Source organism: Oncorhynchus masou, unplaced genomic scaffold (genome assembly GCF_036934945.1).
Source record: "Oncorhynchus masou masou isolate Uvic2021 unplaced genomic scaffold, UVic_Omas_1.1 unplaced_scaffold_1___fragment_2___debris, whole genome shotgun sequence".
Taxonomy (NCBI): Eukaryota; Metazoa; Chordata; class Actinopteri; order Salmoniformes; family Salmonidae; genus Oncorhynchus; species Oncorhynchus masou.
Genome location: NW_027016523.1, coordinates 473,704 through 500,000, shown reverse-complemented (window position 1 = coordinate 500,000; position 26,297 = coordinate 473,704). Strand labels below are relative to the sequence as shown.

Below are 26,297 nucleotides of genomic sequence, written 5' to 3'. Positions count from 1 at the left end.
ACAAATTATATATATATTTTTTACTGATATCCATTTGGTTTATGATTTATTAAGTTATTGCACCTTGAAATTCTGTTACCAAATTGGGAGCAGAATTTCCGAAAAATCTGTAACAGAATTACTGCAATTGAATTGGCTGCAATGGTAAAGCATAGTAGTAACAGACTACAGTTGGGTCACCTGCTACATTTCTCCCTTCCACTGGCGTACTGTAATATTCAACTCATAACTGTTTTCTTTCTCTTTAGTGAGATAAAAAGAAATCTCAGTTAGTAAAGCATAGTGTTTGCAATGTCAAATCAGATTTGATTGGTCACATACACATGGTTAGCAGATGTTAATGCGAGTGTAGCGAAATGTCAGGGTTGTGGCTTCGATTCCCACGGGGGAACAGTACAAAAAAGGATAAATGTATGCACTCACTACTGTACGTGACTCTGGATAAGATTGCCTGCTAAATTACGTAAATGTAAAATGAAAACAGTCTGGACAACCCTTCCCTCTCGCTCTCTCCAGTTACTATACCTCTCCTAGCTCTTACTGACACAATGAGCCCCCTCTTTTTACATTTTCTATCCTAAATATTAGGACTATGTAAAGGCTTTGATTTCTGATCAAACAGATGGAAAAATAGGTCTCAGAAAACATCTACCAGAAAAGGTCTTAAAAGGTATGAGAAAGCAAAGGCTTTGATTTCTGAGAGACTCCATAACCAGCATCCTTGCCCACTTAGTAACAACCGAAGTTGAAAAGTAGTAGAAATTTGGTCAGTCTGCCTTGTCTTTAATTTTAATGTCCACAGACATTGTTTTTTCAGTTTTGGTACAGTCCGGAACGGCCAGTACACAGTTGAGCACACTAGAGTTGAGTACACTAATGTGTTGTACTGTACTGAACTCTACTGTACTCTACTGAGCTTTACTGTGCTGTACTTTGATGTCCAAACTTGTGAAACATAGACATCTATGACTGGTTCAGATTTGGTCAGGTCTGAACCAACCAAATTGTCTTGTTTGCCAGTGTGTAGATTAATACCCAAATATGCAAAGGAGGATATTGCATATTTAAGCCTTTGTGTACCTATTTAGGATAAATCACCATGAAGAGAATGACATTCATATCCACAATTATGCATTTCTGTGTAGTACATAGTTCTGTTACCGGGTGTAAATACACGTCACTTTCTGTAGTTCAAGAACTAAAATCTATTATTTCAAACTCAAGGTGTTATGTCATAGTTGACACCCAATTCTTTTTGGCAGACATATTTGAAACTTAATAAATTCGGAGCAGATGTTGGTCGCAACAATCAGAGGTAAATTTGACCGAAAATCCATGACCAAATTTTGCGTTTGCACAGATCTTCCAGGAAATGTGTTTTTGTAGTCTTGTTTTTGTAGTCCTGGTGCATGGAGTTGTATGGTTTGTTGAACCTTGTTTTTTGTTTGGCAAACATTTTAAGGTGAAAAAACATTACCATGGAATTGCCCATATACAGCTGTGTAGTAGGTTGACTCACCTGATTGTCAAATTTGAGGGACTGGGTGCCCACAAGGAATCGAATGGCATCTGATTCAGCTGTCTGGGAAGTAAGTGCACGAGCCTGGAGAAGCAAAACAACAAGATAGAAACAATTGACACATTGTAAAAATGAATGATATAATTGCAAAGTAACAATGTTGACATACATTGAATACAACTCAGCTGTCACTGGGGTTAAATTCTTAGCTAGGGGGTTGTCTGACATAGCATTAACGTTATCAAGCAAATGCATGGAACTGACTGTACCTGAAATTCGAGGCCGTATATGACAGGTGCATCGTCCTCCATTTCCCACTTCTGATGCAAGCTTATGATTATTGATAGAAAGCGTAACGTTTAATTTGAGGTTTCACAAATAAGCGGCTTGTACTGGTTATCCATCACCTCCCTGGACGTTATTATAGTTCCGCAAACGTAAAAATGAATACTTACGTACGGTATAGTAAATACCCGTAAATATGTTTGGGAAAAGCTGATATTTATGTTTTAAAATGCGTAAAATCTTCAAGAATACCCATTTGACAGTTGCGTATGAAATTTCAACCCTCTAGGACACCGTACATTTCCCTTCCTGGAAAACTAACGCAGGCGCACTATTGCCGTAACTGTCATCGTTCCTAAGCAAAGGTAACGTAACTCTCCCTTTTTTGTTAACATGTATTCGTTTACAGCTCGTTTACAGGAGATTCTGATGCATCGCTACATGTGATTTCTGTAAACAAGTGTTTTGTATTAATACTTTTATGAAACTAGCTAATGTCCCGTTTCGCCATTTGAAGCACTGTTAACTTAGCTTAACAAGCTATTTAAATAGCTGGCTAGCTAGTCAAGCAATTAGCCTATCGTCATCACGCAACAGCCACAACAATATTCTACTATAGCCCAGTTTAAGAAATACCAAATGCATTACCTATACTTTAACGCACGTACTTACAAATCCATGTCATGTTTTATGTGGATCTACTTTATTTCCCCGTGCTATGCTATTCCTCAGGGCAAAGAATCATGGACAACAACGAGACTCCTGCCCAGAGGCCAGTCACCCTTGACATCACAGGGGCAGTGGAGGTTAAACCCAGCCTGAGTGAAGCCCCTATCTCTCCTCAGCCATCCCTCCTTCCCTCCTCTGATGTCCATTTCCAGGAGGAGAGCATCGACCTGGGGGGTGAGTCCTTCATCACTCCAGAGGAGGACAGCCACAGCACGCCCTCAGAGAGCCTGATGGACAAGCTCAATGACCAGATGATGGAGAGTGTCATGATCTCTGACTCCCCCAACAACAGTGAGGAGGATGATGTGGTTCCCATGGACAACCTGCTGGAGCAGTTTGAGGAGAGGGAGGAAGAGCCAGCAGCAGCAGTGGTTAAAGAAACCTTAATGGAGGAAGAGGAGGAGGAGGAGGTGGAGGAGAAAATGGATGATCTGATTGGACAAGACACTACTGAGATCAAGATAGAGGCAGCGATGATGCAGACAAGTCCAGTAGCCTCTAGTCCTGAGGAACCATTGGAGAATGTGAAACAGAAGCTAACCACTGATGACCAGGACGTTATCACTGTCTCTGTCTCTGCTGTAACCCCAGAGGACAGCACCCCCAGCTCAGGCAGCCCCAAGCCGGAGGCAGCAGCCCTGGAAGCCAGCAGCAAAGAGACCACATCCAAGGATGAATCCATCCCTGTGTGCACCATATTCAGCCAGGGCAGCCAGCCCAAAGCCCAGGCCCTGGTTCCGGATGGCTTCCAGCCTACCCTCATTAAATCTCCCAGCTTCAGTAGTGGCACCGGGGGGAGCACAGAGATTACCCCCAGTCAACTGGCTCCCCTGGTCTGCCAGCCCAGCCCCAGCCTCAGCAAGTTCTTCTCTGACAGTGGCCATGTCAACCCGGCTACTGACTTCTTTGACTCCTTCACTACTTCCTCCTTCATCTCTATCAGCAACCCCAACGCAGAGTCCCCAAAGTCAGCCGCCCCACCCGAACGCCAGCTCTCTGCTTCCTCTGGGTCCTCTCTGTCCACCTCTGGCCTTACGGAGTCCGGCATCCTCACCCCTAACTCCTTCATTGGGCCTACCCAGACTGAAGCCTCCCCCAGGCCTCTTCAACAGGCTCCAGTAGAGCCAGCCCCGGCCACAGCCCCTCCTCAGCCCTTCACCCAGCTGCAGGCTGTGTTCTCGGGGGGAGATGACCCGTTTGCCACGGCACTGAACATGAGTGAGGCTGATAAGAGGTACGATGCCTGGCTGCCTTCTGAGGAGACCAGGAAGGTGCTGATCTCCATGGCAACGCAGCACTACAGCCAGGTGTTTGTGGAGAGGGAGAGCCTGGCCATGCCCGGACTCAAGTTTGACAACCTGCAGGTGGGTTAGCTTGCCATTTGCCCATAGAGCTGGGATTCCATACATGTTGAGATCTAGTCATTTTCTCTTGGCCCTAACTGATTGTGACCACTGACCAGTTCTGTGTGTGCGTTTCAGGGTGATGCTGTGAAGGATCTGATGGTGCGTTTAATGGGGGAGCAGGCGGCTATGAAGAGACAGGTCCTTACAGCGAACTCTGTAGAACAGTCCTTCCTGGGCCTCAAACAACTCATTGTGAGTCACTGTGCGTGCATGTTAATGTGTTTGTGTGAACAGGTATTTTATACATCTATATGTAACAGCCTTGTTGGAAACGACTTTCATGGAAGCTTGGTTTACCCATACTTAAAAATATATATAATAATTCGCCTTTGCATTCCCCTCCATTTGAAAGAACTAGAATGCACAGAAAGAGCTTGCACTTCTACTTATTCAGTGAGTGAAGACAGCGTAAATTGCTGTTTGTATGTAGCAGTTACGCTTGTGACATTCTATGATGACTACCTAGAGTATGCCTCACCTCCCTCATTGAATGGTTGTTAATAGCACAGCCCCATAAAATTGCCTACAATTTCTCTGGTTCACCTGACTCCCCTATCCCTCCATAAAGCATGTCAATTAGTCTGCATAGTGACCTCTCCTCCTCCATGACCTCATTCTCCTCTTTCCTCCCCTTCCCCTATTTTAGCAAATGCCCCTGACCTGCACTTGGTATTTAAAGCGTATGCCCTGTAGGAGGGGGAGAGAGAGGGGGAGGGGGGAGAGAGAGAGAGAGAGAGAGAGAGAGAGAGAGAGATCCTCCAGGCTTCGAGTTCTCTCTCCTGCTGTGCTGATGTCTAATGCATGGGAGCTGTTTGCATATTTCAAAGCCTTCTGCTCACACTCCCACCTGGCACTGGGCTGTGGTCCTCCAGGAATACACACACACACACAGATTGTGAGTGAGGCAGGTCTGTTGAAATGTCAATGGGTTTTGCTCCTCCACTGTGGCCCTCACAGCTCCAGCCGGCCCAGCCTATCAACCTGACACTGATCAATAGTTATGATTGATTGCACCGAATTTGAGACAGTTGGGTGGTCTGTTTCTTCATTCACTTGGTGTATGTTGGCATGGTGTGTGTTAGTGTTAATGGCCTACTTTTGCATGTTTCTTGGGAGGGAAGGGTTCTATATTTTGCCCTATGTATTTTGCAATTGTATAACATTGAGATTCTTGAAAATAACAATTAAGTGCTTGAAAAAGTCCTTGAATTTGTCTATGAGCCATGCTTAATAAAGTATATATGGTCCGAGGGCTATGTTGTTATGGGCCAATTTTCATATATTCACTTTCCCACATTCGGAGCTGCGTGAAAATCTTTATTTTTGTTTGAAACTATTTTGAAATGTTTATCCCAATGTCACACATTGGCCCCATTTGTTTATAGAAAGACTCATTTATAGATTATGGTAATTCCTCTTCACATAATTTACTGAATTCCCATGTTCACTTTGAAGATGGTAGAATAACTGCCCACAAGATGAGTAATGAACAGCAAAATCACTAGCCTATGTCAATTTACTATCCCCCATAGTAGAAAATTTGACCTATTCTTTTGGTCAGCTTGTCGTTCTGTGCGAGAAAGATATAGACTACTCCAAACCAACTCTGGGACAGTTGCAGGACGATAGAGCACAAATTCATACGACCAGTACATAAAAATTAAAAAGCAATGAGGCTGATGCAACAGAACAGAATATTTACCTTAAAATGTTGACCAAATATTATTTCTTCACATTATAAGCGCAGCGATGTGCACACGGCAGTAGGCTACGCACAAATGTTTGTTCCATAATGCAATAAGCGGGAAAATGACAGATATGAGAATATCCGTTAGAAATGTTGAACAATTGGAGATCTAAAGATGCAATAACTAGCTTGCCTACTGTTGCCTATGCACTTGAATGGTGAATGGGAAGTGAGCTTCAAATTCCAGTTGAGAAATAAAAATAGCAGCTCTTTTTAATCATGGCCACGCAATGCAATTGCATTTAGAATTGTGCAATGATTTGGCTTTAAAGCACATGTTCAATCCAGCAGCAGCTCTTGTGCTGTCTTGACAGATTTCCCGCTCTGTATCTATATGCTCTGAACGTGTGATAAATAAGAATCATAACAACAAACAAAAATACACACTCACCAATGTCATTCCACAAAATTATGCAAATGAATCTATAGACGACAAGCATGACCGGTCAAATGTATTTACGTCGACTGGTATTTCCATCAATGAATAGGCTAAAAAGCATCTTGCAATGGGATTTTTTTTCTTCTTCTCCCAGACAATTGGCCTGCACCAATTCTATTTATTGGCTATTAGAAACCCTGGTGTGTGTGTGTGTGCGCGCTCACACAGAGCTATGTTTACCTTGGGGTTGTAGTGACTAATTAGATGTGCCCTATGGCTGTATAGAGATGTGTGTGAGTCTTCCCTCTGGCTTGTGTGTGTGTGTGTGTGTGTGTGTGTGTGTGTGTGTGTGTGTGTGTGTGTGTGTGTACTCCCTCCTGATTCTGGGGGCTGCTGGGAGCTGGCAGTGACTCATGCTGCAGTGCCAGAGTTTGACTGCACCCACTGCCACCACACTCCCTCTGAGAGAACACACAAACGCTGGCTATCACAGATGGAGGGAGGAGCACAGAGATTATGGAAGGGAAGAACAGAGGAGAGGGAGAGGAAGGACGAGAGAGAAGAGATGGGAAGGGAGGAAGAGAGCTATTAGGCTGGGAAAGAAGAGAGATGAGGGGAGGGGAAGCGAGGGATGAAAAGGAGGAAACGGCCTCTGTGGAGAAGAGCGAGGCTTTGAGAACAGATGCTGCGTTCTCTTTCTCTCGCTCTCTCCCCATCCCCCGCTGATACAGACAGACAGTGGTGATATACACCACTGAGAGAACATTATTCATAGGCGAGCTCAGATAATATTATTAACACCACCTGAACATACAGTAACTGAGTCCAAATATCATAGCTCCGCACTTTGACTTAGGACTGACCCAAACCCTGTTGAATGTTGGTGTTGTAGAGGGAGAGCCAGATCCTCTTTCTCTCCGCTTGGTTCACTGTCCTCTATCCCTCAGGATGTCTCTCTCTCTCCCTCCCATCCCTCTCTCTACCCTTCCTTTGAGAGCTAGTGACCCGTCTGTCCTCTCCCCTGAGTCGGCCCGTCAGCATTTCCCCTCTTGCTCAGCAGGGCTCAGGGACTTTATTTTTTTTTTCTCTCTCTTCCCTCCCTCTCATCCCTTCCTCATTTCCTCTGAGGCTTGTGTTGTGACCCGTCTCTTGTCTCTTGTGGCCAATGTCAGCCGGCCAATGCCTCCTCTTGCTCAGCATTACCCATGGCCCCTCTCCTTCCCCCCCCTCTGGTGACCTGCCCCCCCACCCCCCCTCTCTCCATAGTCATATTGGCCTAGGGCTTATATTTCTCTCATCTCTCTCCCTCCGGTGACCTGTCTCCTCGCTCTCCCTGTGGCTGGTCAGCGTCCCCGCTCTCTCAGCAGGGCCCTGGGCTGGTTAATCTGTCACTCTGATTAACCACCTCTCTCCTTCCTTCTCTCCATCCCTCTCTTCCTCTGGGGCTGATGACCTCCCTCTCTCCCTAGTGTGCTGGTGTCTGGGCCTGGGGCCAGGCCCGTCTGTGCCGGAGCCATATGTCCAGTGGAGGAAGGGGAGGGGAGGTATGATTAGCATCATCCCCACCTTCCTCCCACCTTGGCTGGGTCAGCCTTGGCCTTGACGCTCCCTCCCATCTGTAACCACAATGACCTGCATTATACAGTAGCTACCTGGAGGTGTGCAGCAGAGTTGTCATTACCTCAACCCATTACAACATTGAGATCTGGACTAGCTGTGTCAGCTGTTTGTCCTATGCTATGGCAGTCAGTGCTCTTCAGCACTGGTCCTGGGCATAAGCACCGAGCGTGGCAATGTAGCTACAGCTAGGTACTGAGTTTTGTAAAGGGAGAATGAGGCCTTTAAATCCATCTGTGGACAACGTCATCAAACACGGTCACCCAAAGGAAAGCTGTTCAGAACTCTCCCAGAGACAGCCATGACAGGGTCATACAGAGTTGCTATAGCAATCCCTACTAAACTAGTTACTTCCAAATGCCTTCATATCAGTCATGTGATCTATACCATTGTCCCAGGGCTATAGATCCCTTCAAACAGAAACTACGGTGGTCTTTAGAACAGTCAGCCAGTCAGTCCATCCTCTTGGCCTGGAGGCAAAGCCCTGGACTGGCACTCAGGGCCACTGATACAGAGCCTACAGCCCTTCACCAAAGCATCAAAGACAAGTTAGTCACTAGCAAGGCCTTAGAGATGCTAGTGTGTTTTGCATACTACCTTTCTTTTGTCTCTCCCCTCTATTCATTCAAAATTCTGGGGCTAAATTGAAGTGGCACAGGAGCTTTAGTTTGTTAGGCAGAGCAGGGCGAGTAGCCTTTCTACTGTGTTTGGCTGGAGGCTGGCGTCTCACGAGAAGCCTGGCAGTGGGTGTGCAGTGAGCTTCGCTTCAGGGAGTTTCTACTTCACAAAAGGAAAATCTCTAAAACTTGTGATCTTCAACCCAATTTAAGAATCCTCGCCCCTTTTAAACCCGTGACGCTGCTAATTGCAAACACAGCCTTGTGTTTGTTTCTGTGTGTTTTGTATGAGTAGGGAATCCAGTGGTATTCTATTGAAGTAGTAGGCTGGAGTGAAGTCTCTCTGTTCTTCTCCTATGGGGTGGGGATGGAGCTCCCTGGCGGGGGCCCAAGGCCTGATTGGTTTTACTGGCTCTGGAGTCTCTCGCTGTTGCCCCTTCAGAACTGTGGCTAGTCAAGCAGACACTAGCTGGCTTGTAAATCCTATTGGTTCTCTCTCCCCCAGCTGTGTGCGTGCGTGAGAGCACGCCACGCGTCTGTAGTACTCACAAGGGCTTCTGTTGGACCTTTTATTTATTTATTTATTTTTAAATCAGGTGAATACAAAGGGATGAGCTGAAAGGAAGCTCATACCCCTGCCTCCCCGGTGGCTGTACATGAACACTATGCATGCAAACTGTGGCTAATCCACTTCCTTCCCCAGTGTGAGAGACAGGAGTTTTCATTTAGGCCTGCACTGTGGCCCTGCTCTGTACACATTCTGCGTTCATCCGCATTTCCTCATTAAATATCACTCAATATAATCAGCAACTTCTCTGTCTTAATGCATCCTCACTTGATTTAGGAGGATCCGATTGGCTCTTATTGCAGGGTAATTTGAGCGGAGGTAAATGTATATACTGAAAAAATATATTAACACAGCATGTAAAGTGTTGGTCCCATGTGTCATGTGCTGAAATAAAAGATCCCAGAAATGTTCCATATGCACAAAAACAATTAGTTTACATCCCTGTTAGGGAGCATATCTGCATTCCCAGTCATGTGAAATCCATAGATTAGAGCCTAATGCATTTATTTCAATGAACTGATTTCCTTCTATGAACTGGAACTCGGTAAAAATCTTTGAAATTGTTACGTGTTGCGTTTTTATATTTTTGTTCAGTGTATTAGTCATGTTCATCTACTGTTCTCTCTCTCTCTCACCTCTTCTAATAGACCTTTCTCACACCTGGGATTATTGATGCTGTTGGGTGTTTGGGTATGCATGATGGCACTAACTAACATCGGTCTTGGTGGGTCATTCCATGGCATTTCAGCAAGCCATGACACCCACCATCTCTGATGGCTCTGAAATCATTTCTGTCGTTAGAAACAGAAGATTAGCATTCCTGCAACATTATTTTTGTTGGGAAATAATTTGATTTTGATCATTAGAAGTTAAGCTAATTGATTGCACCCAAATTAGCCATTTCATATAATATTCAATGAATATAGTACCTCACATATGATTTGGACCTAACCTTTTGTTCTAGCAATGAGATTGTAAAAAGCCACCCATAGATCCCGCACCAAACCCACCCCAACAACGAGTATCAGTTGTAGGAATGCTAATCTTTTGTTTCTGACAACAGAATACATTTAGGAACAATCTAGATGGTGGTTGTCGATCCTCTTTCTTGTGCTTTTTGAGATGGAACGACCCCTTGTTGAAAACCCTTACTGTCCCTCTCCTGAACACTAACTCACAGCCATCTAATTCCGGAAACAAGTAGCCTACCTGCCCTCAACTCTGCCTACCCCACGTGCAGGGAACAGAGGTGTGGACCCCGTTGTTTACAGGCTCCTCTGTTAGCACTTCTGGAGCTTTCCAGTTGCATCACCAACAGTTCCCTCCTCTGTGAAGTTGTGTGTGTGCCTGTATTGGGTGTGAAATAACATTTGAATTGCAGGCTATCCCTGTATTCTGCTGGTTGTTATCAGTCTCTTACCAGGACTATGGAAAAGTTGTGCCTATACTAGACCGGCACCCCTTTCGGAGACCACCCACCGAGCCAACAGGTGGCGCTCTTTTTCAAGCCTACTTACGACTTGGTGCCACTACATTATGGGATATGGTTGATTTCACAAGGGTCGTGCGAGTGTATGCGTGGACAGAATAGGGTCGTGCGAGTGTATGCGTGGACAGTATAGGGCCGTGCGAGTGTATGCGTGGACAGTATAGGGTCGTGCGAGTGTATGCGTGGACAGTATGGGGCCGTGCGAGTGTATGCGTGGACAGTATAGGGTCGTGCGAGTGTATGCGTGGACAGTATGGGGCCGTGCGAGTGTATGCGTGGACAGTATGGGGCCGTGCGAGTGTATGCGTGGACAGTACATGCGTATGCGTGGACAGTATAGGGCCGTGCGAGTGTATGCGTGGACAGACAGTAGTGTGGCGTGGACAGTATGGGGCCGTGCGAGTGTATGCGTGGACAGTATGGGGCCGTGCGAGTGTATGCGTGGACAGTATAGGGTCGTGCGAGTGTATGCGTGGACAGTATAGGGTTGTAAACTCAGGTAACTTTCCCCAAACTCCCTGGGGACTGCCGTGGGTTCTGTCTCAGTGGCTGCAGCTGCTTTTGGCCATCTCCATGTCTCTCGTTTTCAGCTTCATTTCACCCCCTAATGAAGATTTAGAGGCACCAGGGACACTGGCATGAGGGAGGGAGGGAGGGAGGGAGTGTGTGTGTGTGGAAGAGTGAGAGGGGGGAGAAAGGATGTCTTTCATTGTCCCAGTGAAATTGTCATCACAAATTAACACAGCCACAAAGTCAAAATTGGCTACAAAAATGTAGGCATAAGGTTCAGTGTTGCTGCAGTTAGGTTTAAAATACAATTTTAAGTCGATAAGTTGTAGAAATGGGTGGGGTTTAGTCATAATTAGGACATTGTGGGTGTGTTTAACTAATGATAACCCAGTGAAATCTCCCATGATGGCACCCCACCTGTGCTCCAGTATAGAAAGAAAGCTGTCTGTTGTGACTGGGCTCTCCCTCCTCTATTTACTCAACAGATCTAGCTTGCATTCCTCTCCTCTCTGTTCTTCTATTCTCCTTTCACCCCCCCTCCCCTTCTGTTTCATGTGTAATCCTCTGCTGCCTAATTAGCTGGCTGGCTGTGATGAATGGCCGTGCAGTGAAAACCCAATCTCTGGGCTGACCTTGTCATCCTTACTGATTGGGAGGCTCGACTCCACACACTCTCTTATGCCCCTCTGTCCCCTGTCTTTGGCTCCTTACCACTAATACCACCAGTCATAAACTCACTTGACAATGCTATGGTTGGCATCTCTGGTTGGTTCAATTTAGCGGTCACCGTGTCCTGTGTGTGTGTGTGTGTGTGTGTGTGTGTGTGTGTGTGTGTGTGTGTGTGTGTGTGTGTGTGTGCCTATCCTCTCACCTTGTCTGTTGGTTTTGTTGTAACGGCGGCTCTTCTGTCCCTGTAGAGCACGAAGAACTGGCGTGCTGCGGTGGACCTGACAGGCAGACTGCTGACAGCTCATGGTCAGGGCTACGGTAAGGCTGGCCAGCCCTCCAGCCACAACACTGACTCACTACAGGTACCTGTGTGTCTGTCTGTAAATGTTTGTTTGTCTTTGGCAATACTGGTGCACATGCCTGTATGTGTGAGAGTGGTTTATGTGTGTAAGTCACGTATCTGATCACGTATGTAGCTAAGGGTCGGTACAGTGTGTCTGGGGAATAGAGGTAAGACTAACGTGTGTGTGTGTGTGTGTGTGTGGTAGAGGAGAGGATGGGGGTGAAAGCCAGGAGCTGCCTGCATGAATTAGACTCAGGATGACAAGAGTGGGCTGACACACACACACACCCACAGAGTGGGTGGGTGGGGGTGGGAACAGGCTAGGATGACAGGAGTGTGTGTTGTTGCAGCTGTGGTTTGTTCGCCTGGCCCTGCTCACCAAGCTGAGCCTGTTCCAGAACGCTGAGATGGAACTGGAGCCGTTTGGAAACCTGGACCAACCTGACCTCTACTATGAATACTATCCTACTGTATACCCTGGGAGGAGAGGTACACACCATCTATACTTAAAATACTAACCAAACGCTCCGACACCCCCCCTGATCAAACCATAGAAATCCCCAGCCCTGCTAACAACCAAAGACAACACTTTATTTCACAGCCACTGTTGTTTTTCCCTTTTAACTCTGCATGAGCAGCTCTCTGATGTAGTGCCATTGCTTTAGTCTTTACAGCCCTAGGGTTTCCTATAGTAGAGGCAATCGCTGTAGAGTCATGGCCGCGGACACACAGACAGCGAGAGAACCGAGGTGAACGCTTGAAGCGACACCACACAGCAGTCCAAGGGGAGAGCAGATTGAATTTCCATTCCTCAATATTAAATGCTTTGTGCTGCCCTAGGTGGCTACAGATACTGGCAACAGTTTCCTGCCTGGCATCAAAGATTGACATCTGAAGGTCTGCTGCCCCCATCCAATATCTATTATCCATGATCTAACTCTTAGAAGGAACATTAGCGAGCGCCAAGCATATCCTCTCAAACAACCAGCAGGATATACTGTTTAAAAAAACAGAATCGGTTATTCATTTGTTTACAAAGTGAGAGGGAAAAGTTTAATGTTTTTTTTTAAAGGAAACTTAGAAAATAAAACTATTCATCTGCATCCAACAAGTCATAGTTTCACTAAATGATGGGATGTACTTTCATTTAGTTCACTCTTTCTACACGAAGCTGACAAGTCCGATGTTTCTTTAGGTCAACAGAGTGAAACGAGTTTAACCCCTGACCCTTAGTACTCCAGAACATGGCTGTTCTCTCTGTGACGTCACTGTAAAGCTGTAGATAGGAGTCGTGGGTGTTTTCATGGGTGCCGCTGATTACCAGAGAATCTCTACACAGACAGCGACAGACAGACCGAGACGGTGCTTCCTCTGTAGCTATCAAAGAGCCAGAGATCAAAGGCTCAAAGCTCAGGCATATGACTCACTGCTCACCTCTAGGTAGGGCCTTCGTTCCACAGGAGAGAGGGGCGAGAGGAAGAGAGTGTTGGATAAAGGGAGAGGAGGCTTCCTGCTTTGCAACACACGTTTCTCAGCGCCATCTGTACGTTTCGTCTGTGGGAGTTTGTGAATGACATATGTGTGAAGATTCTCTCTCTCTCGTTCTTTCAGGCTCCATGGTTCCGTTCTCGATGCGGGTGCTGCATGCAGAGCTGCCTCAGTACCTGGGGAAACCACAGGAGTCTCTGGACAGACTACACAGCATGAGGACCGTCTGTCAGACCGTGAGTTCACACACCAACTTTCTCTCGTGTCCTCCCTCGCTTTTGTTTTTTTCCAATAAAGTCAGTAATGGGTTGAAAAATGAAGACTACCTTGTTTACAACGTGTCCCCTTTTATGAAACGCGGTCTCTCCTGATAGATCCTGGATAACCTTGAGCAGGGCTTGGCAGAGGACGGCAGCATGATCAACCTCACCCAGGAGAACAGACAAGGTGCGGTACAGAACAGTGTCTCGTCCCCACCTGTCCCACACTATCTGAGAGAGTGGCGTAAACCCACACTCTATACCCAGTGTTATTCAACCTCCGCCATCCTCTTCCCAGTGAAGCCACTATTTTGCTGTTTGTCTTATATTAAAGGAACTTATTAAATGGGCATAGACCATTGAGACAGTTGGTTTTGAGTCGTGAGAAAACAATCAATACATAAGACATGGCCAACTTTTCAATAATTGGTTCATTGTACTGTTCAGATGCAGAGGGATCTGGTAGTTGCACCTCACTCCTTTGTCAGTCTCTCTCTCTGCTTCTCTTCCTACGCACTCAATAACAAAGACTAGCACATCTCAATAGACCCCCACTGAGTGATGGCCTCAGTCAGCAGAACACACACACACACACACACACAGGTTCACTACACACACACAATATGACTGTACACACAATCCAGTCCATACACATTCACGCATATGAGAACACATCTTGCTGCAGCTGAGCGCAAACAAGCCCACTGACAGCCTATACAATCAGCCTGAGGATAGAAAGAGTTAGTGTGTGGGAGAGGGAGTTGCAGCGTCTTCCCTCCCTTCTCAGACCAACGATGATGGTGATGGGAATACTAGTGTGATGAGGGGAGGGGGTAGTTGGATAGAGAGATGGGAGAGAAAGGCGAAGGAGGTGCTGAATTTGCATCTCTCGTGCTTCTGTTGTGTGTTATATTCAACTCTGTTTTTGTACAGTGAAATGTCGATTCAATTGGTCCCACAATGCTAAAATTGTCCAGGTAAATAAATCAACAGGTCTGAAATGAAACCAATGGGTCCTCCTTTGTTGCAGCATCTCTTCAGCTGTGGAAGTCTCGTCTGAGTCGGGTCATGTACGCCATGGCTAACTGTCTGCTCATGATGAAGGTATGTGTTCCGCGTGTGGGTGGGGGAGGGACTATAACGGCAGCACAGAGCTACCAGAGTGCCCTGTGGGTGTATGCGCACACACACACACACCAACTGTAACACACACATTCATTGACGTACTTGCCCAGTCACATATTCACACACATGCCCGTCCATGGCTGTCAGGAAGCTAGCGGAGGAATGGATAACAACTAGCAAGCCATGCACACACACACACACACACACACAATGGCTAATAAAGGCTTATTGGGTTTAACAGCATTGTTTTGGTGCATAGTGAGTAAACGTGTTAGAGGTCTTGTCGGGTGTGTGTGTTTCATTATATAAGGAGAGATGCCATTTGTCTGGTTCGTTCCTCTTCATTCTGTCTTCCCCTCAGTCCAGAACTCTGTCTCGAGACCCATGCTGACAGTGGAACAGCCAGGCGGACGCTAGCCTGGGCATATCCTGCACCAAGACACTGTCTGTCCACCCAGAGTCTAGACCAAATGATTGAACAGTGAAACACAAAGCTATCATGTAACAGAACCACCATTCTGGATGATCTATCATGGCTTGGAGTCATAATGTAATTGGCAGATGCAGAGTGACACAGTGTTCACCTGACACCCACAATACATTTGACAAGTTCCTTCGATGAAGACGGCATTCATCATGTTTAATGGCCCTCTATACCAGGGTTATTCAACTCTGACTCTACGTGGTCCGGAGCCTCCTGTTTGTCTGTTCTACCTGATAATTAACTGCACCCACCTGGTGTCCCAGGTCTAAATCAGTCCCTGATTAGAGGGGAACAATGAAAAAAATGCAGTAGAACTGGCGTTGAGGTTCAGAGTTGAGTTTGAGGGCTCTATACTTTAGTAGAGAATGCTTTCTAATAATGTTGCTTGTTCTTTCCTAGTGACAGTTGTGTGTAAAATGTTGTTTGTGTTGGTCTGTAGATGTATGATGGCAGACCACAGGCTTCCCAGTAATATCCCATAGGATCACCCTGATTGGATTCTTTGTTAGTGGGAGATGGAGAAAGAGGGACAGAGAGAAAGTGGGGAGTCGTTCTGTACATAGGACCATAGAAAGAGACACAGCGCCATCTGCTGGTGGTAGCATGAATGTAAACACACACACATTGCACCAACTCACTGACCTCTCTCCCATCCCCAGATACATAGCAGCCATGCTCAGCAGTTCAGTCAGCATGTGAGCGATGTGATGTGTGGTAGAGAACAGCCATGGCTGGGGCACGGTGTGACCAGGGACACCTCGCCCTACTAATGGTCAATACACTTGATTAATTCTCACTCTGTCTGTCTCCCTCTCTCTGTCTGTCTCCCTCTCTCTTTATCTAGGACTATGTTCTGGCTGTAGAGACATATCACTCCATCGTCCAGTACGAGCCTCAGCAGAAAGTACAGCTGCTGAGTGGGATAGGACGCATATTCCTGCAGGTGAACACACACACCTTTTTCTCTTTCAATTTCAACTACTTTTTCCACAACATAATGCGTTTTGGTTTGAATTGTTATTTTTGACCAGATTGGAGACATTAAAACAGCCGAGAAGTATTTCCTAGATGTAGAGAGAGCCTCTCTGGAGAAGGGAAGTGGAACTACAGACACATGCGTTTTGATGAACAGGTACGAATCAGTGTGTGTCATAAATTAAACAATTTCCTGTTTCATTTATCTGTACTTCTGTCAGACTTCCCTTACAGTTGTAGGGTGTGAGCAGGCACAGGGGTCACTTTGTGATGCTTTGCTAGGAGACAAAATGGTGTCATTCACCCTGTGTTGATTCACAATTCCATCTTCACACAGAATCACTGAAGTGACATTGTCATGTGATAGGTCTCTGTAGTAACCCAGCTGACCTGTGTGTGTTGTGTGGTTCAGGGCCTTCATCTACCTCAGTCAGAACAACTACTCAGAGGCACACTCCTCGTTCGCAGAGGTCCTAAAGATCGACCCCAAAAACCCTGTGGTAGGTGATCACGCAATCTACGACAACTATACATTAATTAGAATTAACACATCTTATAGGATACATCGGAAGTTCTACTTTCCTAGAAGACTGTAAATAAATAAGTGCACTGTAGTTTGAGGCAGATCTCACCCCTCGACTTCATGATATTTCCCCTCAAGCAAGAAAACAGCCTTCCTCTCTCCCCCTAAGGCAACATTATCTTCTCCCTAGACAAATAATGCCTTTCTTCCCTCTCCTCTGTGCAGAGCTCTTCTCCTTTCTTCCTCAGGAAAATGCCTCTCTCTCCTCCTTCTGTAGATGAATAATTATTATTTTCCTACTCTCCTCAAGCCTTTGTCCCCTCTCCTCTCTTTACACAGGACATTTATTTATTTACAGTCTTCTAGGAAAGTAAAACTTCCGATGTATCCTATAAAATGTGTTAAGTCTTAATCACGTATAGTTGTCGTAGATTGCCCTCTTTCCTCTCCCTGCAGGCAAAAAAACTCCTTTCTGCGTTCTCTCCCCTGTCGACATACCCATATGAAATTATACTGTAGTATTACTATATTTATTCACTGTAGTGTTTTTGCGGAAGTACACTAGTATTCATTGCAGTGTTTATGTACATGTCTGTAGTAAAGTTTACTGTTGTAAAATCTATAGCATATACTGTATTTACTATTTGTTTTATCTTTGACATAAAAGTGGGGGCTTTCTCCTTGAGGAAACCTACTGGGCAAATACTAAGAGCAAATGTTACATAACATGTATAGTACCGGTCAAAAGTTTGGACACAACTCATGCAAGGGTTTTTCTTTATTTTCTACATTGTAGAATAGTGAAGACAAAATGATGAAATAACACATATGGAATCATGTAGTAAAAACGTGATGGGATGGCGTATCGCTGCAGAAGGCTGTGGTAGCCATGCTGGTTAAGTGTGCCTTGAATTCTAAATAAATCACTGACAGTGTCACCAGCAAAGCACCATCACACCACCTCCTCCATGCTTCACGGTGGGAACCACATGCGGAGATCATCCGTCCACCTACTCTGCGTCTCGCAGACACGGCGGTCAAAAATCTCAAATTTGGACTCAGACCAAAGGACAGATTTCCACCGGTCTAATGTCCATTGCTTGTGTTTCTTGGCCCAAGCAAGTCTCTTCTTATTGGTGTCCTTTTAGTAGTGGTTTCTTTGCAGCAATTCGACCATAATGGCCTGATTCACGCAGTCTCCTCTGAACAGTTGATTGTTGAGATGGGTCTTGCTTGAACTCTGAAGCATTTATTTGGGCTGTAATTTCTGAGGCTGGTAACTCTAATGAACTTCTCTGCAGCAGAAGTAACTCTGGGTCTTCCTTTTCTGTGGCGGTCCTCATGAGAGCCAGTTTCATCATGGCACTTGGTTTTTGCATCTGCACTTGAAAGTTTAAAGTTCTTGACATTTTCTGGATCGACTGACCTTCATGTCTTAAAGTAATGATGGACTGTCATTTTTCTTTTGCTTATTTGAGTGGTTCTTGACATAATATGGAATTGGTCTTTTACCAAATAGGGCTATCTTCTGTATACCACCCCTACCTTGACACAACACAACCGATTGTCTCAAATCCATTAAGGAAAGAAATTCCACAAATTAACAAGGCACACCACTTAATTTAAATGCATTCCAGGTGACTACCTCGTGAAGCAGGTTGAGAGAATGCAAAGGGTGGCTACTTTGAAGAATCTCATAAAATATTTTGATTTGTTTAACACTTTTTTGGTTACTACATGATTCCATATGTGTTATTTTATAGTTTGTCTTCACTATTATTATACAATGTAGAAAATTGTAAAAAATAAAGAAAAACTCTGGAATTAGTAGGAGTCCAAACTTTTGACTGGTACTGTAGGTAGGACTCAAGTCTGAACTGATAGTTCAGAGCTTCTGCTCTTTTCTAAAACCTGTAGCGAACACAATATATGATCTATACTTGGATTAGGATTCTCACTCATGGGTGGCACAAATTGGGATATGGGGAATGGGTGAAGCATACGTTAAACAATTTTTTTTTAATGTAGTACTATAGTTATGTTTTTTTTGCGGACATTAATGTAGTACTAGACGGGTTGGTTGTTTAGCAACAAAAATTACGCGTGTGCAACTATGGGCCAAAAAAGACGGGGTTGGCTTAGATTGTTGACAACATGGAAACTATATTTCATCTCCAATGTTTATTGAAAACAAATACATTTGCACAATGTGCACTTGTCTCTCAAATACATTGTTACAGTTGTTGGTTGGCTAGCGAATTTTCCATATTAGCATTGACTGGAAATCAGTCAAAACAAGACATGGTATCAAGATTCCCTACATGGCAGTTTCTTGTCATTGTTGGTAGCTGTCTGGCAATCCAGAATCACAACTACTCACGGACTTCTGATCCATTTGAAGAGTGTGCGTCGGTAACATGACGTCGTCAACTAACCCATCTATTTACTACAGTTTTTTTGCAGATAATACTGTAGTATTACATAGTATTATCCAGTATACTACAACATTCTAAAGTAAGCACTACATTATCAAACTATACTAGTGTGAAGTATAGTATTCTACAGTATACTACAAAATTCTATAGTAAGCACTTCACGGTCGAGGGTTACCACCGTGTATAGTATTCTACAAAATGATATAGTAAGTACTACACATGATCGAGGGATACTACAGTGTGCAGTATACTGTATTCTACAATATTACACATGATCAAGGGATACTAAGTAGTAGAGTAATACCACTGCTTTCCCTTCACTTCTGAGACCTTTCTGGCATCTCTTCTTCTTGCGGGCCAACAACCTCTCTCTCCTCTACAGGCGAATAACAATGCAGCAGTGTGCCTGTTGTACCTGGGCCGTCTGAAGGAGTCGCTGAGACAGCTGGAGGGCCTGGTGCAACAGGACCCGGCCCTGTACCTCCACGAGAGCGTCCTTTTCAACCTGACCACCATGTACGAGCTGGAGTCGTCCCGCTCCACCCAGAAGAAACAGGCCCTGCTGGAGTCAGTGGCCTGCCGAGAGGGAGACAGCTTCAACACACAGTGCCTCAAACTGGTGTAGAGGGAACCAGGGAGGTATGGGACCCTTGTAGGTCACAAGATTAGAGCAAAACATTTGCAAGAACAGGGGGCCATCAGGAGTGTGACCTAGGCTTGAGTGTCATTACACTCCACTAAACAACATGGGCATTACCCTGTCTGAACTCCAGAGCAGGCACACAACTGTCCTCACAGCGCAGGCAAATCCACTCCCCATATTATACTAGTAGTGATGGAAATGATGATGATTGTGTAACTCACAAGTGAATGCTGATAGGATATCTATGTGAATACATACAGTAGTGTTTTTAGACAAGGCAGACATTTTGTATTCCTGTGTGATTAAGACCTGAGTAAATCATGTTATTTTGTCCTGTAAAATCAACCACACTTAAAGGGTCTTCTGTAACTTTTTGAATTTGAGGGTCAATGATTGACTTGGCTCAGGATCCACCCCTCTCCACAAAAGGAATGTAAAATAGATATGGAATAATTCAACTGTACATATTATTATTCGTAGGGAAAATATATTAATGGAAAGTGTTAAATCACTTATTGAATTATCCTAATGATCTCTTAAGTATAACTGTTTGTTTACATGTTGTGGTGTTTACCTGATTTTGTTGAAGTGTACTGTATTGCTCTGGATGTGAGAAAAGGAATCTTGTTTATCCAAATAAACTGAACATGGTGTAGACCTTTTACAATGGTTATTGATTGAGACCAGACTTGTGACAATCAATTACTTTGGAAGAATGAAAAGTTAAGACAACTAAATGATTGAAGAGTGATTTTTTTTAATGTGATAGCTTACTGGCATTTTAGCTCACCGTAGGTAACAAACAGCTTACTAGACTTGATTCTCACGGACTTAGTGTTACAAAAATAGAATGTGACCTTGAGTGGTGCAATACAACAGACAATCATAGAAAGTGGTGTTTTAATTAGTATAATTGCTTACAATGTAGGCACTGCATGAGTTGAAATACCTGATAATACAAAAGCCTTTGTCATGAGTCTTTGATTATCCAACTCCACTAAATTGGTTCCTAGAAGATTGGTTGGTCATAGAAATCGTGTAATTCTATGGACACTGCAGCCATTCAGTACCACCTGTTGCTCGTCTTAAGCACATTGGAGAGCGTTCACATACTTCTGGCGAATATCAAACTCATCTGCTGGACGATTGTAGGCCTTCCATACAGGCTCCCCCACGAACAGTCTCATGGCTTGAGTGTAGTTCTGTAAAATGCATGAGGAAAAACAATCAACATTTTACTTGAAATGTAAAAAATCTTACTTTTGACTTGGACATGCAGTATGGCTCTAGACCTAGACATTCTCATATTCATATAGGTCAACTGCTGGCAGTGTGTGCATATCCTATCCTAACCACATGACCTGACGGAAGACATTGAGGGAGTTTGATTAAGCTGAGCCGCGGTGCACCGGTCTACAATGCCTTCAGAAATTATACTCACCCCTCAACTTTTTCCACAGATTGTCACAGGCCTACACACAATACCCCATAATGTCAATTCCATTGTTTCTATAATTTACAAATGAATTAAACAAAAAGCTTGAGTCTAAGTATTCAACCCTTTTTATGGCAAGCAGAAATAAATTTCAGCAGTAAAAATGTGCATAAGTCAGAAGTTGCATGGACTCAATGTGCAATAGTGTTTTACATGATTTTCCAATGACTACCTCATCTCTGTACCCCACACATAATTGTAAGGTCCCTCAGTCAAGCAGGGAATTTCAAACAGATTCAACCACAAGACCAGGGAGGTGTTCCAATGCCTCGCAAAGGGCACCTATTGGTAGATGGGTAAAAAATACATGTAAAAAAAGCAGACATTAAATATCCCTTTGAGCATGGTGAAGTTATTATACTTTGGATGGTGTATCAATACACAAAGTCATCACAAAGATACAGGCGTCCTTCCTAACTCAGTTGCCGGAGAGGAAGGAAACCGCTCAAGGATTTCATCATGACTTAAAGCCAATGGTGACTTTAAAACAGTTACAGAGCTTAATGGCTGTGGTAAAACAACTGAGGATGTATCAACAACATTGTAGTTACTCCACAATACTAACCTAAATGACAGTGAAAAGGAGGAAGGAAGCCTGTAAGGAATAAAAATATTTGTTTGCAATAAGGCACTAAAGAAAAACAGCTAAAAATGTGGCAAATAAATTAATGCTTTGTATTCAGGACAAAGTTATGTTTAGGGCAATTCCAACATTACTAAGTACCACTTCATATTTTCAAACATGGTGGTGGCTGCATCATGTTATGGGTATGCTTGTCATGGACAAGGACTAGGGAGTTTTTTAGGATACAAAGAAATGGAATAGAGCTAAATACAAGCAAAATCCTAGTGGAAAACCTGGTTGAGTCTGCTTTCCAACAGACACTGGGAGACAAAACTCACCTTTCAGCAAGACAATAACCTAAGACCAAATCAACACTGGAGTTGCTTACCAAGAAGACATTGAATGTTCCTGCTAATTTGGCAGAGCTTGAATCATTTTTTAAGAATAACGTACAAATATTGTCCAATCCAGGTGTGCAAAGCTCTTAGACTTACCCAGAAAGATTCACAGCTGTAATTGTTGCCAAAGGTGATTCTAACATTTATTGAATACTTATGTAAATAAGATATTTCTGTATTTTATTTAAGAAATGTGCAAATATTTCTTAAAACATGTTTTCAATTTGTCATTATGGGGTATTATGTGTAGATGGGTGAGAAAAAAGATTTAATCCATTTGGAATTCAAGCAGTAACAAAAACATAAGTCAATGGGGTATGAATGCTTTCTGAAAATACTGTATGGCCAGTGATATCAACAGGAAAAAGCAGTGAGGGAGCCACATATCCCATGAGAGTGAATGTCATTCCAGTGCACTGCACTGCACGCTATGAATTCTATCTGATGGTGTTTGCATGTTTAGGTAAAAAGACAAATAATGTCCTGTTTGGAACACTGGGCGGATTCGATTATGCTGAGTACCGGTCTGTGGCCCGTGACGTGAAAAAGCATAAGTGATGAGGGATCAGGGCCCTTCTCAATTGGAACAGTAATCTGCACCGCTTAGTCTTGTTGTCAACCAGGCAGCATGGTGCTTCATTCAGAAACATACATATTTTTTTTCCATCAAATATAGGTTCAAGTTTTCATTAGGAAGGTAGATATAGCATTTTTATCAAAAGTAATCACTTCTGCATGTGAAAACACATACCTACTCATTACTCCACGTACTTAACCTACGTCACTTAACCATCGGCCACGAGCGTGGCACCTGGCTCACGCCTGGGAGGAAGCCTGGTTCCAAAACTAATGCAATTGCTTTTCGCCTTCTACCAGGGCAACCCGGGCCAGATAATCGAATGCCCTCCATGTTGGACAGTTTTACTGTAGGTGTTGTAAACAGCCAAATGACAAATGGAGCCATACGGTCTCAGTCAGAGTGAATCTGTGGTAGATGCCTGCAGGCAGAGTGATCAGGTCTCCCTTGGTCATGGCAATGCGGATCCAGCGGTCCTCTCTGTCCCTCACATCAAAGTAGGCCCTGCCATCCAGGATGTAGCGGATCTCATCATCCAGGTGAAGGTGCTCCTCAAAAAACATCTTCAGCTTGGGACAAGAGTACACAAACGGCAGGACACTTAATGTGCTTTTATAAAGTATCATTATCAGTCTAATATTGGCGTACAAAATAACAAGTGAAACAATTGGAATTTGACTCCGAGCACCCTCAAATGTGTTCTTGTCACTGTACGCAGGCATTACCTTGTCCTCGTAGTTAGGTAGTTTGTCCTTGTCGATAGTGATGATGTCGGAGTAGGAGTAGCCTCTGTCTTTACGGATCTTTTCCAGCACAGGGTCTGTTTCATAAATATCAGCATCTAACTGGAAGACATGGACAGTACAGAATCAACCAGTCGGTCTCTAGTCTCATAAAATCTAAGCTGTCTCTAGTCTCATAAAAAAAATCATTTTTTTTGTGGCTAACATTAGCTAGGTCACGAGTTAGGTTAAATGGTTAAAGTTAGCTTACATGCTAAGTAGTTGCAAATTAGCTAAAATGCTAAAGCTGTCGGTGATGAGATTCAAACACACAACCTTTGGATTGCTAGATGTTCACGTTATAAGAATACCCATACACCTTATTTTCATTTTGGCCTAAGTAACCCGTTTTATGTAACTATACCAAACGTAAAATATACTAATTTGACATCCCGGGAATAACGTTTACTATGTTACGTCTAGTCTATGAGACAAGGCTGGCGACTCAGACGCTACTGTTATGTAATCCAATTTAGCCAGTCACATTTATTTGTGTACAATTGCATTCACAGACGTGAATGACAGTAAATAACGAAGAAGATAACGTAACCAGCTAAACGTTGACAACTTTTTCTTGATAGCTGAAGTTACCAAATTGTTATACCGCCTTGCTCGCTAGTTAGCTAACTACCTTCCAGTAGAAAACCCCAATATTTTCCAACTCCTTCAAAGACACGGGTTCGTTTGGGTTTAGTTTATGTGGCATCCTATGATCTTCGTCAGAATCGTCCATAAACCAAGCCTCAATCGACGCCATGGTATGGCACTGAATAAATGTTAAAACAAAGATAAATCTTATTATTATTCTTGTTTTTCTATGATGTAATGGCGGTCCGCAACCGTTAAAGTTGCATTCTGCCACCTACTGTGCTGGAGTGTGTGGTCAATGACGGTTTACAACTTTAGCTCCACATTTCTAAATCCTGCTACCAAACTCAGTACTTCTGAGAAAATATAAATAAATACCCTACTAGCTTCTAATAGATCCCACCTCATCCCTTAAAGAGAAATGTGTAGATAGCTAAGTAAGAACATGCACGTGATAAAAACAAACGATAACGTCGCTTTGGAATGGTAATGAGGAAACGTTCAAAATAAAAGTTCGCATATCAACTCATTGCAATGTCAATAACTAATTCAACATATGATTTCAGCAGTCTGTTAGAGCAGTGATTGAGGAGGGACAACCTGGGGGGGACTTGAACCAGCAACCCTTGAATTATTTTCGTCAAAGATCCCTACTTTCAACTACCTCATCAGAACATTGGAACAAAGGTGGAGCACTTGTATTGTCTATCCCGCTGAATATTCCATTACAAATAAATAATTAGTGTTCTACCATAAACGGAGGAATTCACTTAAAGGTCCAATGCAGCCGTTTCTTAAAATCTCAATCATCAAATCATTTCTGGGTAACAATTAAGTGTCTTATTGTGATTGTTTTAAATTAAAATGGTAAAAAATAAACAAAAATTTGCAAAGAGCAATTTCTCAAGCAAGAATTTTGTCAGGGCTGTCTGGGAGTGGTCAGAGTGGAAAGAGTAAAACTGAAAGCAAGCTGTTAATAGTGTTTCGCCAGTAACCAAAATGTTGCTGGTTTGAATTCCTGAGCCGACTAGGTGAAAAATCTGTTGATGTGCGTTAAAAAAAGGCACTTAACACTAATTGTTCTGGAAAAGAGTGCCTGCTAAATATGACCCAAATGTAAATGTTATTCTAACCTCATTGGGTGGAGATCCACTGTATATTTTCACTAAACAAAAACATAAACGCAACAATTTCAAAGATCTTACTAAGTTACAGTTTATATAAGGAAATCAGTCGATTGATATACATTAATTAGGCCCTAATCTATGGATTTCACATGACTGGGAATACACATATGCATATGTTGGTCACAGATACATATTTTTTTTTTTAAACAGTCAGTATCTGGTGTGACCACCATTTGCCTCATGCAGCGCGACACATCTCCTTGGCATAGAGTTGATTGTGGCCTGTGGAATGTTGCCTCACTGTTGAAGCTTCACTGTACTATCCACAGCTCCCCACAAGGTGGCGGCCATGTAGTTGACACACACAACATTCCTGTCTTAATAATTCATATCTCTAGTTGAGGTGATAAAACAGTCGGGATTGTGTGATCCTGTGTTTTCTCATATCAGTGATATTTAAATAGGAATTTAGCTGTAGCATGAATCACATGAATTGAAAATGACACGCTCTTTGTATGCATGCCTCTTGAAGATGCAACACAGGAAATATTGACTACTATATATATATATATATATATATATATATATATATATATATATATATATATATATATATGACAAACGACAAACCCAACGCAACAGAATTGTTTTCTACCCGTGTCACCAAAATGTTGTTCTGGAGCAGTCACATACACTCTGTGTTCCAGGTTCATTGCATTACACTACGATGTTGGATCAAACGAAGCTTCTGACGTTATTGATGACGTTCTTCTGATACTGTGACACGCATTGGCACACAGCTTGAAGTCAGCAATGCCTCAGAGTTTTGGTATCACACGTAACATTACTAGTAAATGCTATAGTATACCTTGCTACAGTCCACAAAAACACTGTAGTAAATACTACAGTATAATACCGTCCCTAAAAACACTGCCTTTAATACTACAGTCTGCA

General features: G+C 43.6%; 2 protein-coding genes across 4 annotated transcripts; one reads left to right on the top strand and one right to left on the bottom strand.

The window, feature by feature from the left end:
- The first annotated feature begins 2,071 nt into the window (after positions 1–2,071).
- LOC135538643 (trafficking protein particle complex subunit 12-like) lies at positions 2,072–20,466 on the top strand. The gene is made up of 12 exons (XM_064964516.1): positions 2,072–2,169; positions 2,537–3,897; positions 4,015–4,131; positions 11,784–11,897; positions 12,229–12,367; positions 13,490–13,602; positions 13,741–13,813; positions 14,657–14,730; positions 16,080–16,178; positions 16,267–16,367; positions 16,623–16,710; positions 19,551–20,466. The coding sequence occupies exons 2-12, from the start codon at positions 2,548–2,550 to the stop codon at positions 19,791–19,793; spliced, it is 2,511 nt and encodes an 836-aa protein (XP_064820588.1). The 5' UTR covers positions 2,072–2,169; positions 2,537–2,547; the 3' UTR covers positions 19,794–20,466.
- An 82-nt stretch (positions 20,467–20,548) lies between these two features.
- On the bottom strand, positions 20,549–24,653 carry adi1 (acireductone dioxygenase 1). 3 transcript variants are annotated; one of them, XM_064964518.1, is made up of 4 exons: positions 24,595–24,653; positions 23,572–23,691; positions 23,236–23,415; positions 20,549–21,013 (listed from the first exon to the last, which is right to left on the bottom strand). In XM_064964518.1, exons 1-4 carry the CDS (start codon positions 24,622–24,624, stop codon positions 20,897–20,899), a joined length of 447 nt encoding a protein of 148 aa, XP_064820590.1. In that variant the 5' UTR covers positions 24,625–24,653; the 3' UTR covers positions 20,549–20,896. The 3 variants fall into 3 exon arrangements, with proteins under 3 accessions (XP_064820590.1, XP_064820591.1, XP_064820589.1); XM_064964519.1 differs by lacking the exon at positions 24,595–24,653 and adding an exon at positions 24,260–24,508 and having other exon boundaries at positions 23,338–23,415; XM_064964517.1 differs by lacking the exon at positions 24,595–24,653 and adding an exon at positions 24,260–24,504.
- Between the last annotated feature and the right edge of the window lie 1,644 nt (positions 24,654–26,297).

Excerpts from the sequence above, each read along its gene's own strand:
- adi1 (XM_064964517.1), bottom strand. The coding sequence starts at position 24,385 with ATGGCGTCGATTGAGGCTTGGTTTATGGACGATTCTGACGAAGATCAT. Across the intron at positions 23,692-24,259 it reads TTGGGGTTTTCTACTGGAAG|TTAGATGCTGATATTTATGA; the intron begins GTAGTTAGCTAA and ends CATGTCTTCCAG. Across the intron at positions 21,014-23,235 it reads GATTCACTCTGACTGAGACC|AACTACACTCAAGCCATGAG; the intron begins GTATGGCTCCAT and ends TGCATTTTACAG.
- LOC135538643 (XM_064964516.1), top strand. The coding sequence starts at position 2,548 with ATGGACAACAACGAGACTCCTGCCCAGAGGCCAGTCACCCTTGACATC. Across the intron at positions 11,898-12,228 it reads ACAACACTGACTCACTACAG|CTGTGGTTTGTTCGCCTGGC; the intron begins GTACCTGTGTGT and ends GTGTTGTTGCAG. Across the intron at positions 16,711-19,550 it reads TCGACCCCAAAAACCCTGTG|GCGAATAACAATGCAGCAGT; the intron begins GTAGGTGATCAC and ends TCTCCTCTACAG.